General features: G+C 48.7%; 1 protein-coding gene across 1 annotated transcript in view; it reads left to right on the forward strand.

Annotated features, from left to right (window-relative positions):
- The first annotated feature begins 2,236 nt into the window (after positions 1 to 2,236).
- The window catches only part of LOC122377743 (protein Wnt-4-like), a 73,156-nt gene continuing 61,027 nt past the window's right edge, over positions 2,237 to 14,365 (forward strand). Inside the window, exon 1 of the mRNA XM_043358122.1 lies at positions 2,237 to 2,457. Coding sequence (XP_043214057.1) covers positions 2,369 to 2,457 — 89 coding nt within the window. The 5' untranslated portion in view covers positions 2,237 to 2,368. The remainder of the gene's footprint in view (positions 2,458 to 14,365) is intronic.

Consider the following 14,365-nt stretch of genomic DNA (forward strand, 5'->3'; position numbering starts at 1 on the left):
GTGACGTACTCGACGGTATGCCGATCATGACAACATTAATTGCTATGTCCTAAACAAATTGCCACGTCTTGCGGTCTAAGGTGAAACTGCAATGAATCATGCGTGAGCTACATGGTCCGGCATAAGTGTTATGTTATCCTTAAAAAAAAAATGTTCTCTCTAAGTTACCACATAGGGGACAGCGATTCTCTTTAGCGTTCAATTTATTCCCCACGCAATTTATTCCCTACAGGGCCGATACCCACGAACAGGGACTTACATACGAACGCAAATTTGCATGTCGCAACTAGGACGTGCAGTAAGTACGGCTGGATTTTTTACCATGCCCGTTGGAGCTGTAACGACAATGCGCCGAGGTTGGCCGCCGGCTTCTGTTTGTCCAGGTCCTGCTGGACGACAGCCCGAAGTTCGCCATGCGCGGGCTAAATTAACCTAAAACTAGACTTAAACAATTCGTTTATGATGTACTTACATACAATAAAAACACCAAAATCACCCAACGTTTCGTGTCAATCACCTTTTCAAAGGTGATATGATAAGTGAATTGATCGATATCCTTCAATAGGTAGCAGTGCCAGCTATAGGTGTATGCATGCTGAAGGAAGTTAATGGTCTTCCTCTTCCTGTGTTTCAAATCACACCCTATATGGAGCCGTCTTATATTAGTACCTATGAATGTTGACGTTGTCCACTCGTGTCGCAATGGGTATTTCATCTCAAATGCATGACTTTTATACATAATGCTGTAAAACAAAACTTGTTTGAAAATATTACAGAATTACAGGGCCGATATGCATTTGTGGTCCACATTTACCAACCTACTCTATAGATTTAACGCTTTTCCTGCTATGTGGTCTCCATAATGTAAAACAAATGTCGTGTAAGTAATCTCGGTACCTATTTTTGTTGCAGAAATAACAATAAGGGCAGTCTGGCTATTCCTATGAATGGACAGAGTTTTGGCTTTTTATTATAGTTTACAGCGTGCACGCGTGCCAATTTTTGCTCCATCAGACAGGACAGCTTCAGTCTTTCTTAGTCACCTCTGTTATCCTCAGTACCTACATAGGTATAACCCATCTGATACCAAATGTGCTAGGCATACAAAATTAAACTGGTTTATCATTACAACGCTTTGAAGGGACAATCTTACCCCACATATAGCTAATTAGAAAAAAAGTTAACTCCTGACTAACCCGGCAATGGCATGTAATGTGACAGCTGATGAACGGTTCGATGTGGTAAACGTGTGCATTATGTAAGTAATTACGTGGCTTATATGAACAACAGCTTAGCCTCATCTCCTTTTCACCCATCGCAGTGCGGAAGGATAGAATTGAATCATTTTCAAATATCGGTTGAATTGAAGCGTTTTGATCAAGGGTCACAAACTGCAGTCGGAAATGGCATATTGAACATGAATGATCGGACATATTCGGAGTATGTAGTTTGAATGTTGATTTGCTAGTGAATATGCAGTGTGCTTAGTTTTCATGCTCTGCATGTGCTTAAGTCAGTGTACGGTGGCTCTAAACTCGATGAGTGCCCACTGGCCACTACCTGCAGTCAGACGGACACATCTTAATTATTACTGCATGATGCTTATCCACTGGCCGTACAACTGATCACGTTGCAGCTGAGCTTTGTAATTAAATCAAACATGAACGATTCAAATGAAAAAGTGCCGATATTAAAATTATCGTTTATTTGCATTCAGAAAGTGGAAAATAGCTTTATAAAATGTTTAGGCACATTTTGGAACCGATATTTGTTTAGACACAATACAATCTAATTCATTATACATTCGAACCTACTTCGGAATAGCTTGGCTGATATACAGAAACAGAATGTATGCGGTACTGTGTATCTATTTACAACCAACATGATTCAACAAGGATGCATTGTGGGACGGAATCACATGTATTCTATTCAGGCCTAAAACACCGGACAGTGAATCCAGACAAGACTAGCCAATTTGTGGTATTCTGTTTTATCGTCCCACCGACCTTCCCACATCGATCACCATTTGGCCCCCTTACATCCCTTCCACATAGTGACCCCAGTCCTCCCAGCTTTGTACTCAGCTCTGTCCGGCAGCGGCCCCCGCCGTCCCAGGCTGCGGCCAGCCCTGCTGTGCGGCGGTGACCTCTGGTGGGCGTGGTCACCGCGCGGCTGACCAATGGGAGGGCTCGGTGCGGACCGGCCGAGCTCCGCCGCCGCCGCCGCCGCCGCCGCCGTCGTCCTCAGACGAGAGTGAGACAGTGGGGCGGCTGTGTCGGGAGTGCCTCGAGCCATCGAGTGACGCGCGCCCGTGACGTGACGGTGGCATGGTGTGGGCTCGGTGACGGACGTGACACGTGACGGCACCATGAGGTCGCGGCGACTGGGACGGAGGCTGCTGGCGGCGGGGCTGCTCGGATTGGTTCTGCTTGAGACCGTCGGAGCCATCCAGTGGCTGTGAGTACAATGAGAGCGACAGCTTACACATAACTATAACTAGTGTCCATCCGACTGCGGCTGATCCATTTTCTGAGCCATGAGATGACGGGGAGGGATGGGGTCTCGGTTTTAGAGCTCAGCGCGGACTGCCCGGCCGGCCGGCCGGGGATGATCCAGGGGTTTTGGGCTCGCCTTCTCTCGCTGCAGAAACGAAACAAGTCTTCTCGGTGTGGGTGGTTAGCACCAAAGCTGATATCACGGTCGTGCTTATCAATACCGAAGATACTACTGAACTGATTAACTCCAATCGCGGGGCGGAAAGATTCAAGGAATTGCTTGCGATTCCGCGATTACCGTCAGGTCTCCATTTGGTGCATTGAGTCCTCATTTAATATAATTAATATTATTATATAATTACTGTATACAATACAGCTCACCAGAAGCACAAGCACCTGAGAAATCCCCTTGCCGACGGACCTCTGTGGCTAGCCGACCAGATACCGCTTCCTGAGGTTAGGGAAAGGTCTAATTGGGCGTGCCGGCGCCGGGCTAAATGGTGGGATCGGAATTAGGCCAGTCGGGGTGGGGGTGCCAGAGGTTTGAACTGGCCAACCGAGTATCCCACGCTTCCAGTGGTGCTCGCCGCCCGCCGGGGATCACCACTGACCTATCGCGGTCACTGCTGACCTATCGCGGTCACAGCTGACCCCTCGCGGTCACCGCGGCGACCTGGGCCGCGATCTCCGACCACGTCCGACCCCAATGGCGCCGCCCTCCCCGCGGCCCGTCCGACCGTCCGACATCGCCGACCACCGCGCCGGCAGAGTTTTGTGGTCGGCCGTGTTTTCCAGTTCAGAGCCGGAAGCGCTCAGAAAGCTACAAAACCCCGGCTGCAGAAACTTTTATAAAAGTTTTATAACTGGAACGACGGCGGTCCTGTGCTGAATAGCGCTGTGTTGACGGTTCGGGAACATACTCTGCCAACCGATCCATTCAGCACCATCGAGCCCGGCCGATGCCGATCGCGTCATTGCGCTCTCTGCAGGCTTCAATGTTGCGCAACACGGACCGCTGCCGCTTCTGCATGGTCGGGGGCTCTCATCACGTCATTATGCCGGTGTTGGTCGGGGATGAAGTGGTGCGAACTGGCATGTGACGGTATGAGAGAGATGCGAGTGTCTCCAACAGGCGTGCAGAGCGGGCGCAAACCGTGGCTGGGTCGCCAATACTCAGGGCAGGAGGGGAGAGAGAGGGAGAGAGAGAGAGAGAGAGAGAGAGAGAGAGAGAGAGAGAGAGAGAGAGAGAGAGAGAGAGGGAGGGAGAGGGAGATTAAAGAAAGACTGAGATGTGAACTCATTGCGGCTGGAATTTCCAGCATCCTGATTTTGGCTTTCTTGTTTGGAATATTTGGCGATTATGGCTTTAACTCTAGAACATGCACGATATCATCTATCGGAAACATTTATGGTGCCTTCTGTGTCAGCTTACATTTTCAAATTACCCACAAATTAATGCAGCACTGCAGCACTAGATCCTGGAGAACGAAAGCAAACAAACTACCTAGTACCTACACATGCTAAGCTTACAATCCTACAATGTTTAAAACACGTCTTTTATGTGAGAAACACGTAATTTTATATGCTCTTGCCCGCATATCGGACTACATCAGCACAAACCTAAAGATCATCCACACATGCAGCTCTTATTAGCTCCTGCTAGCCCGTCGCTAGTTCGCTAAGTGGATCCGGAACATTCGCTCGCCCGCTGCACCTGAAAGGATCCTGCTGAGGCCGAAAATGCCGCTGTCGCTCCTCGCTACCCTCGCTGAGGGAAGATGGGCTCTGCGCCGCACAAGGACGGCGGTTTGAGAAAATTGGTTATATTGCATGTATAGCGTGTCCTTGCCGTTTTGTTATGGTGGACTCAGCTGCTCGTTAGTTTGCATCTTCGCAGTTTTGTGTTTCCTTAGGTAGTACCTATTGCGTGGAATGAACAGTTTAGCTGACGACATTGGACCTTTTTTACGTTTATGCTTAACTTTGTTTTCGATTAATTATCGGTAAACGGTATTGTATAGATGTAGAGCGGTATTGCAAAGCATCAATGGATGCTAACTATAGAAGGACGGTGCCGGGTTTCAACTAAGTGTTTTCTGTGCCACCAATTCAATTATTTTCAAGTGTCACCTGGGCACTCTGATCCAGCGCATATTTATTATGTTGTTGATGCGCAATTCAAAATTAAGAGACCTTCGCCTTTTGATCAATATAGTATTGCACTACTAAGGCCTTATTTAAAATGGTCATTGCAGTGTCCAAATCCAAGCTACAACACTCCGCGTCAGTGCATGCCAGTTATAAGGGTGAGCACTGAGCTGCGGTCTGTGTGCGGCCGAACCCGTACAGCGCTGACGCCTCACAACAATAATCAGACTGTGACGGCTGTTTGACCCGAAACGGCTGCACTGACGGTCTCGGGGACCTCTCAAGAGTCTGGTCTGGGCCCCCGCTCCATATGTCGCCATGCGCGCGCCCGTGTGTCGCTGTGCGCGCGCCCGGGGCGCCCAGGGCTCCGCGACTGTCAGCGACGCCCCTTGGCGGTCTCCTGTCGCGCCGATGTATTGCCTACAAGACCGTCAACATCGGTCCGAACAAGCAGATAATCCGCTCCGAACGGCGGCCGCCGCAAGTTTATTGCTTGTCGTCAACATACTGACTGCACGAGACACGTCATTTTGACAGATGCATGCAACACGGCCGGCTGTTTTGACAGGACGTTTAAGCATGCCGCGGCCCGGCCGACTGAGGATTCCGGAATGAAGTGCCGGCTTTGTATGAGTGAGTGCCGTATGAGCTCCTGAATTAAGCAGCACGTTTGCCTTCTCGGAGTAGCGACGGGGCGAGCAGAGCTGGAGGAGTATTGATAGCGTCACCGCCTTCAATTGCGGCTGGGCGGGTGATCGTGGCGACGGACGGCGCCCTCGGCCTCCGCTGCTCGTTGCGGAGTGGCGTCTGCGAGCTTGGCCTCCGCTCTCAGTGCCTCTTGAGGGATGGCGCCCGCGCCCTCAGCCGTCGTTTCTTCTGTAGACGGGAGACGGGTGGCGCCCGCGCCCTCAGCCTCCGTTTCTTCGGAAGACAGGAGACGGGTGGCGCCCGCGCCCTCAGCCGGTGGGCAGCTGGACGGACGGAGTACTGGCGCCCGCGCCCTCGGAGCCGGCGTGCAGCTGGACAGAGTACTGGGACTGGCGCCCGCGCCCTCGGAGCCGGCTGGCATCTGGACGGAGTGCTGGCGCCCGCGCCCTCAGAGTCGGGCAGCTGGACGGACGGAGTACTGGTGCCCGCGCTGACGGCCCGGCCTCGGCCGTCCATCCGCCATGTAACGCCCGGCATCTTATCATGAAGATATCAGCACTTTGGTGAATATCCCCCAGTAGAGTTCTGCACGGCTGCAATTTTCCACAGCCTAGCCGCCCCGCAGCCGTGGCTCCACAGCCACAGCCGCCCACAGCCGTGGCAAACTGTGGGCAGCCAGCCGTCAGCCGGCCGTGGATACTTTCAATGAAATGCAACCAAATAGTATATAATAAGTTGTTTTTAGTTGAAACATATAGCCAAAAGCACATTGCAATCGGCTATAGATTCTCAAGCTCATGAAGCATCATAGGTTAAGTGGTTGTGTATCTGGCTTTAGGCCGAAGGCCTGAAGCCTGATGCGCAACGCATGCCTATTGCCTACACAAGCCCTTGCAAGGGGTTAAGAAAGATGGGTAGGTACCTAGGTACCTACAACAACAGAAACAATAAACAACGAACCAGAATAGAAGCACTAGCAGTGTAGACATCTAATGCCAAATCCTGAAGCATGGTTGTGGGACAGAACAACAGACCATGATGCTTTTCATTATCAATGTTAGGTATGGAAAATGAAACTCAAGTTGATGGACTGTCAAACAGAGATTGTCTAGTCAAAACTCTTGCTTCTTTCTTACCTTGCATATTTTCTGGGGTGTGATATGCCAGACTTGAAGCAGCCTTCTGGGCAAGTCTCAAACTAATTTGATATGCAAGGCATCAAAACACTAGTGAGCATCCAAGAAAGAAAAACATTCTTCTATTTTGATTTTTCCAAATAATGATCTTCGCTCAAATCCCCCAAGGACGTGCGAGCCACAATTACCTCTTTTAATCAAAAATTTTACTTGAGTTTTTAATGACGTCAATAGCAAAGAAGTGGCAATAAATTGTTTTGTGTCACTATAAACAGCCATAAAAATTATAATTAATAAATAATAATGCTACGTAGTCAAAAACTTGCTTTCAAATAAAGAGTAAGTATCAAATTTATACATTTTCAGAAGAAGACGTCATTTTATTAGTAAAGTCAACAGCTCGCGTAAGAAATATTGTGTTCAGGGTTTTCACCGTCATGTGAATTACGTGTTCAGGGTTTTCACCATCATGTGAATTAACCGTAAGTAAGGTTCATGTTCACTTATAATCTAATTCCATTGGCTTATTTGATCAGCATTTTCTGTTAGCGGTCACTCACACACCAGTTAGAACATAAAGCGCCAGTTTTATATTATGTAATTGGACTTGCCGAAAATCCAGAAATACATCTAAGAGTTATGTTAGATAATATTTTATGAAGCCTTTACCTGCCTTTACCTAGGCGTGATTTCTTTTTCTATTACCTGAAAGAATTATTGAACGCTCATCTTCAATAGCTGTAAGGTGCTCTCCTAATGACCAGGTGAGATTGATTTGAGAGGGATGTGACAATGCAACATGCTGCATTTTCTGAAACTGTCAAGCTCTTGATGATGAAGGAACAATTGGTACCTATAATTAGTATTCTGTACCAGAGTGCAAACTCCCCTACAACAAATGGTAAAACCATTACAGGTTTTCAAAGGCTTCACCACTTTCAATGTTGCTGGGCATCCTTTGCATGATTTTTACAGGCTAGACTGCTTATCAGAATGTGAGATTAAGGATTTAAAATTTTATATTGGAGTACTTAAGATTGAGCTTGAAATCTCACAGCCGTGGCCACAGCCGTAGCCGTGTTCTTGGAGATATTTGCAGCCGCCCCGGCCCACAGCCGTGGGGCTGCAGCCAGCCGCGGCTGCAGCCGGCCGGTGCAGACCTCTATCCCCCAGCCCATTCCGTACATGCCATTCTGGCTTCCTTACTGCGTCCGGGATCGCCAGATACAGATAGATATCTGGATGTCTGTGGTGTATTCATCTCATAAATTGTGGAAGAAGGGAAAGCCAACGCTCGTGACCCTTCAATGATTTATCATTGGTTCGGCGCCGGAGCGGGGGTATTAATGCACCGTTTTCAGACGGTAATGTGATTCCACGAGCACGTGTCCCATAAACAATCCATGTGCCTGAATTTGTGTGCTGACTTCATCCTGCCACTTATCATTGGCTGGCGATTCGGTGACCTCCAGTGTCCTCTATTGGTTTGACCTGAAGCTGCTACAGTGTAGGGCAAATGTCGTATTCGTACTTTTTTATAAACGGCAGGGCATGAGAAATAACATGGGCTGAAATTGTCTTACAATTTCAATTGTTGGTACGAAGGGATGGATTCCATAGGCGGCGGAACGGGTAGGGCACCGGGGCACCGTGCCCCCTTTGATTTTGGCATTTTAACATTAGCCCTAAGGGCGTTGCATGTAAAGAATGGGACCAAAAGTCGGCAGTGCCCCTTCCTTAATTGAAGGTTTTTCCGCCGCTACTGATGGATTCTCTCGGTCGGAATGCTTCCAATGTTTCATTTCATTTTAGCTGCATCGAAAAGCGTTTTGATAAATGTGTTTTTGATGAGCAACAAGGGAACTTTGTTAGCTTGCATGATTAAGTCAATGTAGACCGGCAATATGTTCTACGATTGTTTAGATTCTCTTGTTCTATAAAACACTGGCCTGTCGTTATTTAAAGTTGCATGTTTCAACCACAAAACTATAATTTTAGAGTGACTTTGACAACGATTGGCATGCAACATCATTTGTCTTGCTGCGCTCCTCTGACTTTCTGCGGCATGCACAACATGCAGTTGCCCGTAATTAAATTACACCTCTAGGCATAATTTATTTCACTTGATGTGTCGGACATGCTAATCGTGTTAGTGAAATGATTTAATGGTGGGAATTTTCAGCTACATAGCAGAACCTATGCACGCACCGCGTATTAAGACCTGCCCAGCGGCCATGCACTTAGTGTGAGCTCCGACATAAAACTGGACATTAAATGCTTAACGTCGCCGATTCAAATTGTCTGGTTAGTGTCTGACCCGTAAATGGGGCGCCGTTTCCCGCCTGCCGGGGATCCGGTACGGATCAACCCTTCCCGGCCCGGTGAGGCGACCACTCCCGTCGTGGGTGGGTCGCGGAGTTTCCACTCGCGGCAGAGCGCCAGGGACAGAAAGTAGCCCGGCTTCTGGCTGGTTCTGGTCAAGTTTGCTCTGTGTTCTCCGGATTACTTTGCATCAGACAGGTCTTTTAGACTGAGTCAGCCAAACCGGTGCCGTCTGCCTTTGGATTTGCTCTGACAGGGACTCTCCTGGGTTGAGGTTCAGTACTCCACGAGCGGGCTAGCCTCTCATGTCTCTTCTGTCTCTGTCTCTCCCGGCTCTACTGACGTGTCTCTGCTCCCCGTCCGTTCAGACTCTGCACCCGCTCGGCCGTTTATCACCGATCAACCGTCCCTGAGCTAGTATCGTTCAATGCAACCGTCCCTATGCAACCGTCCCTTGTCTTCTCTCTCTCTCTCTCTCTCTCTCTCTCTCTCTCTCTCTCTCTCTCTCTCTCTCTCTCTCTCTCTCTCTCTCTCTCTCTCTCTCTCTCTCTCTCTCTCTCTCGCTCTCTCTCTCTCCCTCTCTCTCTCTCCGACTCACCTCACTCTTTCTCTCACCCCGTCCCTCTCGCTATCTCAACGCTTTTCTAGACAACAGCCCCTTATCAATATTTATGGCGAAGCCCTGGTAAAAACTGCATTTTACATAGATATATTATCAGTGCAGTGATCCGATTGTCAATGATGTAGCACGGCAGCCAACTGGTCAGATGATTCACTGCTTGTGTTGTTGCTGCCGCCGCTGCTAGCACCGCTGCTGCTGGCAGTTGCTGCTCTTGTTGTTCTGCTGCTGCCGCTGCCGCTGTTGTTGCTGTTGCTGTTGCTGTCACTTTTACTGTTTTATGAGACTTTGCCGATGGAAAAGCTCTATTATAACGTGAATCCTTACGTGACTCCGTTCAGATAAGTAAGACCGATAAATGCGATGGCTTGAAGAACTTGAGCAGCCAAACCGTACATAACCGTTTCGGTAGTTAAACTGGCAGCCTTTTTGAGGCATGACATCAGAATTTGGGGTGGCGCAGGCTCCGGTGCCTCGGTCACGACCTGTTGCAATGTCGAGAGTCTTGGCGCCAATGCAAAATTATGGCTCACATGATCTGCGAGATGTCCTGTCAAGACAGACACCAAATGCATGCATGTACAGCTAACTGTTGCTCGAATTCGGATCGCGCAATATTGATGACTTGCAAGAAGAAGGAAGTACCTCAGAATGTGCATGGAAACTGTTTTAGAATTGAGTTTCAATGACATGTTTGATGGATGGTAGATGACCCTTATTTGGGCTTCCTTTCGGACTTTGAGCAAATGTAGTGCCGGGCATATTTCGGTTGAGACTGTAGTTGAATGGTTCAGTATTTATGTATAGTTTTCAAATTAATTCCAGTGAACACAGTCTGTTCCTCGGGGGCACTTCATTGAGAAATACAGTGTCCATAGGCGCGGGAGCCGGGGGGGGGGGCAGTGGGGGCAGCTTGCCCCCCCAACTCTGGGGCCGTGGGGGCGGTGCCCCCACAGCTTTGAGACGGAATACCACACTTTTTTTGCAAATGTTTTCTTTTTTTGTTGAAAAAGCCGAGTGGGTGAAAAATAAGTGGCCTAAAACCGGTGAGAAAACTAGATTTGGGGGTACCCTAGGTTGATCTCTATTATGGTGTGCCCCCCCCCCCCCCCCCCAGTCGGAAAGTAGTTCCCGCGCCCCTGACAGTGTCTCAATTTGCAATCCAAAGCAAACGTTAAAGTTTTCGCATTTTATGACTCATCCAACGCGTGTCATTTTGTTCTAGAACGATCTCAGTGTGTTGGACAGTGCACAGTGGGCAGACTGTCTCCGGTTTGATTCATTCTTGATCCTGGAGAATTATGAAAACCCTGTATCAGACGTAAATCCGCTCACTAAACGCATTACATTTAATCGCAGGAGCTCATTTTTGTGGCGAGTGGTAGCTCCGGTGTTGCGGGGAACTGGATAAACCCAAGATGATGAGGCTTGCCGCCGGATGCGGTATGAAGGCCAAGATATCATTGAATTAGCCATCCTCGACCGAGGGCGGAGACGGCGACTCGAGACGACGCTCACGACTGGGGCCTCTACCCCGGTTTTTCTATTTCAGTTCGAGCTGATGTGCTATATTTGTGGCGGTGTTGTTCAGTGATGCAGTCCAACATGTATGGAGCAAAGGAGATTGGAGAAACCAGCTCATTCAGCTCGGCTGCTAGTAACTATAGAACTCCAGCGCTGACAGTTTTTTTTCATTAAATTTATTGTATTCGTGAACGAAAAACCGATTGCGAAACATGATGCAATAAACCACCGGTGAAAATCGGACAGAGGAAAGGTACTAATCTCTAATTTAGTGAACTCTCACTTGAACTTCTCTTGAATAAAAACTAACCATTCCTGTCTCAGACCCTTAGCCCTGGTCAATCATGTCCCTCAGCTCCTGGCTTCTGCCTTTCAGTCTCCGTTGACTGTCCTCAGCCGCTTGCTTGCTGTATCTAGGCTACTGCTGGCTGGCTTCTGCCTCTCCCGGCCGCTGCTGCCTTCTGCTGGACGGCTCCCGCCCGGCTCCCGCGCGCCCTGACTGGCTCCCGCGCGCCCCTGACCGGCTCCCGCCCGGCTCCCGCGCGTCTCTGACCGGCCAGCCCGGCAGCTGACGAGAGGATCCCGGCAGGGGGCGTGTTACGGGGCCGTTCCCCGTGATTTGTTGATAGGACCCGGCTTGTTAACGTGTCTTTGGCTGATAAATCTCGCATTTTACGGCCTGGCCCGGCTGTATACTGTGAGAGTGACGTTTTTGCCGCGGTATCCGGCCGAGTATGTTAAATGCCCGCCGAGCGGTACAGACTCGTGGGACGAGGTGCACGGTGCTAGGTGAACGGTGCTGCCGCGGGAGGGCTGTGATTTGGGAGAGCGGAGGTGGGTGCGGCTGTATGCTGTGTACAATCTGGTGCTGAGAGAAAAGCGTCTGATTGGGACAAGTACTGCTATGGTCCGGGTCATTTGCATACAATCAAGCTAATCGTGAATTACTTGTCTTCTTTTGCATTATGTTATTACCGCTTCCAGCGTGAGTGTGCAGACTGAGAGAGGCACGGACTTAACGGCTGCTTATTACCATGTACAGTAATAATGTTGGATGGGGTGTTCCTAATGACACCTCTGACTTGACATTCACAAGCTCAGAGGTGCCAGTCAACTTGTAAATACAGGGTGTTTAGCCGGGTGCAAGCTGGAATAAATCGAGGGTTCAGAGGCTGTAAGCAGATTCCATTTAGCGTCTAAGCTACATGGCAGGGCTTGGGACGTTTCGGCTGTATGTATGGATTCGTTTTCGGCGACAGCTCCAGACAGACACGTATAAACAAATTTGGAGTAGGTAGCGGTGCTTTTTATATCACACAGTGGACTTTGGAACGATTATATTGGGCCTCGTATTTACAACGTCTTTGTAGCCTAAGGCTCCGGTGGCGTCAAATGTTGACGTTTTGTTAATTATTCCTCAAGTACGAGGAGCTGTAATAGCTTGTCTTGGTATCGTGCTCGTCGCTATAGGTGGCATGCTGCACTGTAAAAAAAAACTTACAAGCCCCTCGTAGAGGAATTCTCAGCGCAAAAATAACATTGCAGGAGCGTGTAAATTTGGCTAATTTTAGGCTAGTTGCCGAGTAACAAGCTTGTTCGACAAGGCTGTGCCTCGTATGCATACGACCACCGTGCTCCACCTAGTTTGACAACACGCACGTAAATAAGGTGGGTAGTGCGTCTACTAGGTGTCATAATAGCCCCTGCCTGGTAAGGTAACTAGCCACTGCCTACTAATCCATACCCAGTAATTGTACTAGCCCCCAAGGCTAGTAGTGGTACTAGTTCAAGGCCAGTAGTGGCACTAGTTAACTAGTACCACTACTGGTCTTCGGGGTCGAGGTGCACTGGGTTGACGGAATTCCGTCGACGGAATTCCGTCAACCAGTGCCCCCGACTCTCGACCGCCACCCGCAAGTAAACAGACTAAGTAGCGCTGCAGCACATTTATTCGGGCACGGGAACGAGAACGAGAACAATAACAACGCCAGGACAATAACTATAACTTTAACAACAACAACAACAACAACAACAACAACAACAACAACAACAACAACTAACTGAATAATTTGCAATCAGGTTTCTTAAATAACCACCATCAAACATTTGTGATTTTTCATTAGCTCTGCACCGGCAGCAGTCGCGGGGTGAAGGTAGGCCAGGCCACATGGCCCCATTCTTTTATACCAGAGAAGTCTGTAATGGGTGAAAAACGAATATCAACATTATTATTATCATAAGGCATACCAATCTGGAAAATGATTAAATTAAAGTTGAAGAAAGTGATATATTCCTGCCACAAGCTAGCTTAAGTCCCAAACATATAGCTATTCTGACTTGGATAGACGATAACGGCGCACTTCTGCCAACGACGGGCAACATTATGCGATACTATACATCTTCTAAGAAGCTCAACAACATAATAACTTTTGTTTACAAATGGACAACCTTTTTGTTGAGCACACAGCAAATGATACAAGATGCCTCACCTTCAATCAAGCCAAAGAGCAGTTGGGCAGACACACACAGTAATGGCGACGCAACACAAAATGGACGCCGGCTCCCGGATGCGGGGGGGGGACTCCTTCTGAAAGCAGCCACAGACTCCTAGGTTGTAACATGCGACGAGGATAGCTATGAGGCACATCCTCATAGCCATCCGAAGCCGCTGACCACGCAAGCTTGCCAGCACGTTTATCAGCTGCAGGCGTTCGTCACAACAAGCGGGGTTGCACGCAAGGTTATCCGTTTAGAAGGTGCCAGCCGGGGCCTCGTCAGCTGAGCTAATAGCAAAATGACCTGATTGGGGGACACGCCAAAAACTGGCCGAGAACAAGCCAACGGCGGGTAACACTGTGAGGCTGTGCGTAGTTCATTAACACTGCGCAAAATTAGGTTCCTGAACATGCTCTCGCTCGTAGGCATTTGTTCCACAAAGGGCATTGTTAACGTGCATGGCTCTGACTACTAATGTCCATATATGTTGTAACGAGGTGCAAGGGAGGCACTCGTAAAAAATGCCTTATTTCAAAATTAGCTAGTGAATTTTTTTACAGTGTGGTGTCTTCAATTTTACACTTGCCTGAATGGGTGCTGCACTTCTGTCGAAAAGCGACAGGGACACCTATAAATGTCGGGACAAAACGACCCAACCTCCCACGACGGTGTCCGCTGGGAAAAAAAGTACCGCCACTTCCGACCACCTCGTTAATCGGAATCGTGTCGCCCTCTTACTTATATTAACACATTGTCTTGTCAGTGCAATACTTTTGGTAGTGGCAGAGTGCTATGACATTTGATATATTGAACGGAAAAGCCTTACAATGGGTTACAATGACGCGAGAGACTCTGGGCTATTAGAGAAGACTATTGCACAGCCAGAGTAACCGCAGAGATGTTACCAAGATTCGCTAGTGGCTTAGTCACTCCAAAGTTTATTATGTGGCCGGTTATCCCATTGAAACCAATACAAT

This window comes from Amphibalanus amphitrite, unplaced genomic scaffold (genome assembly GCF_019059575.1).
Source record: "Amphibalanus amphitrite isolate SeventyFive unplaced genomic scaffold, NRLGWU_Aamphi_draft 000049F_arrow, whole genome shotgun sequence".
In the NCBI taxonomy this organism is placed as follows: Eukaryota; Metazoa; Arthropoda; class Thecostraca; order Balanomorpha; family Balanidae; genus Amphibalanus; species Amphibalanus amphitrite.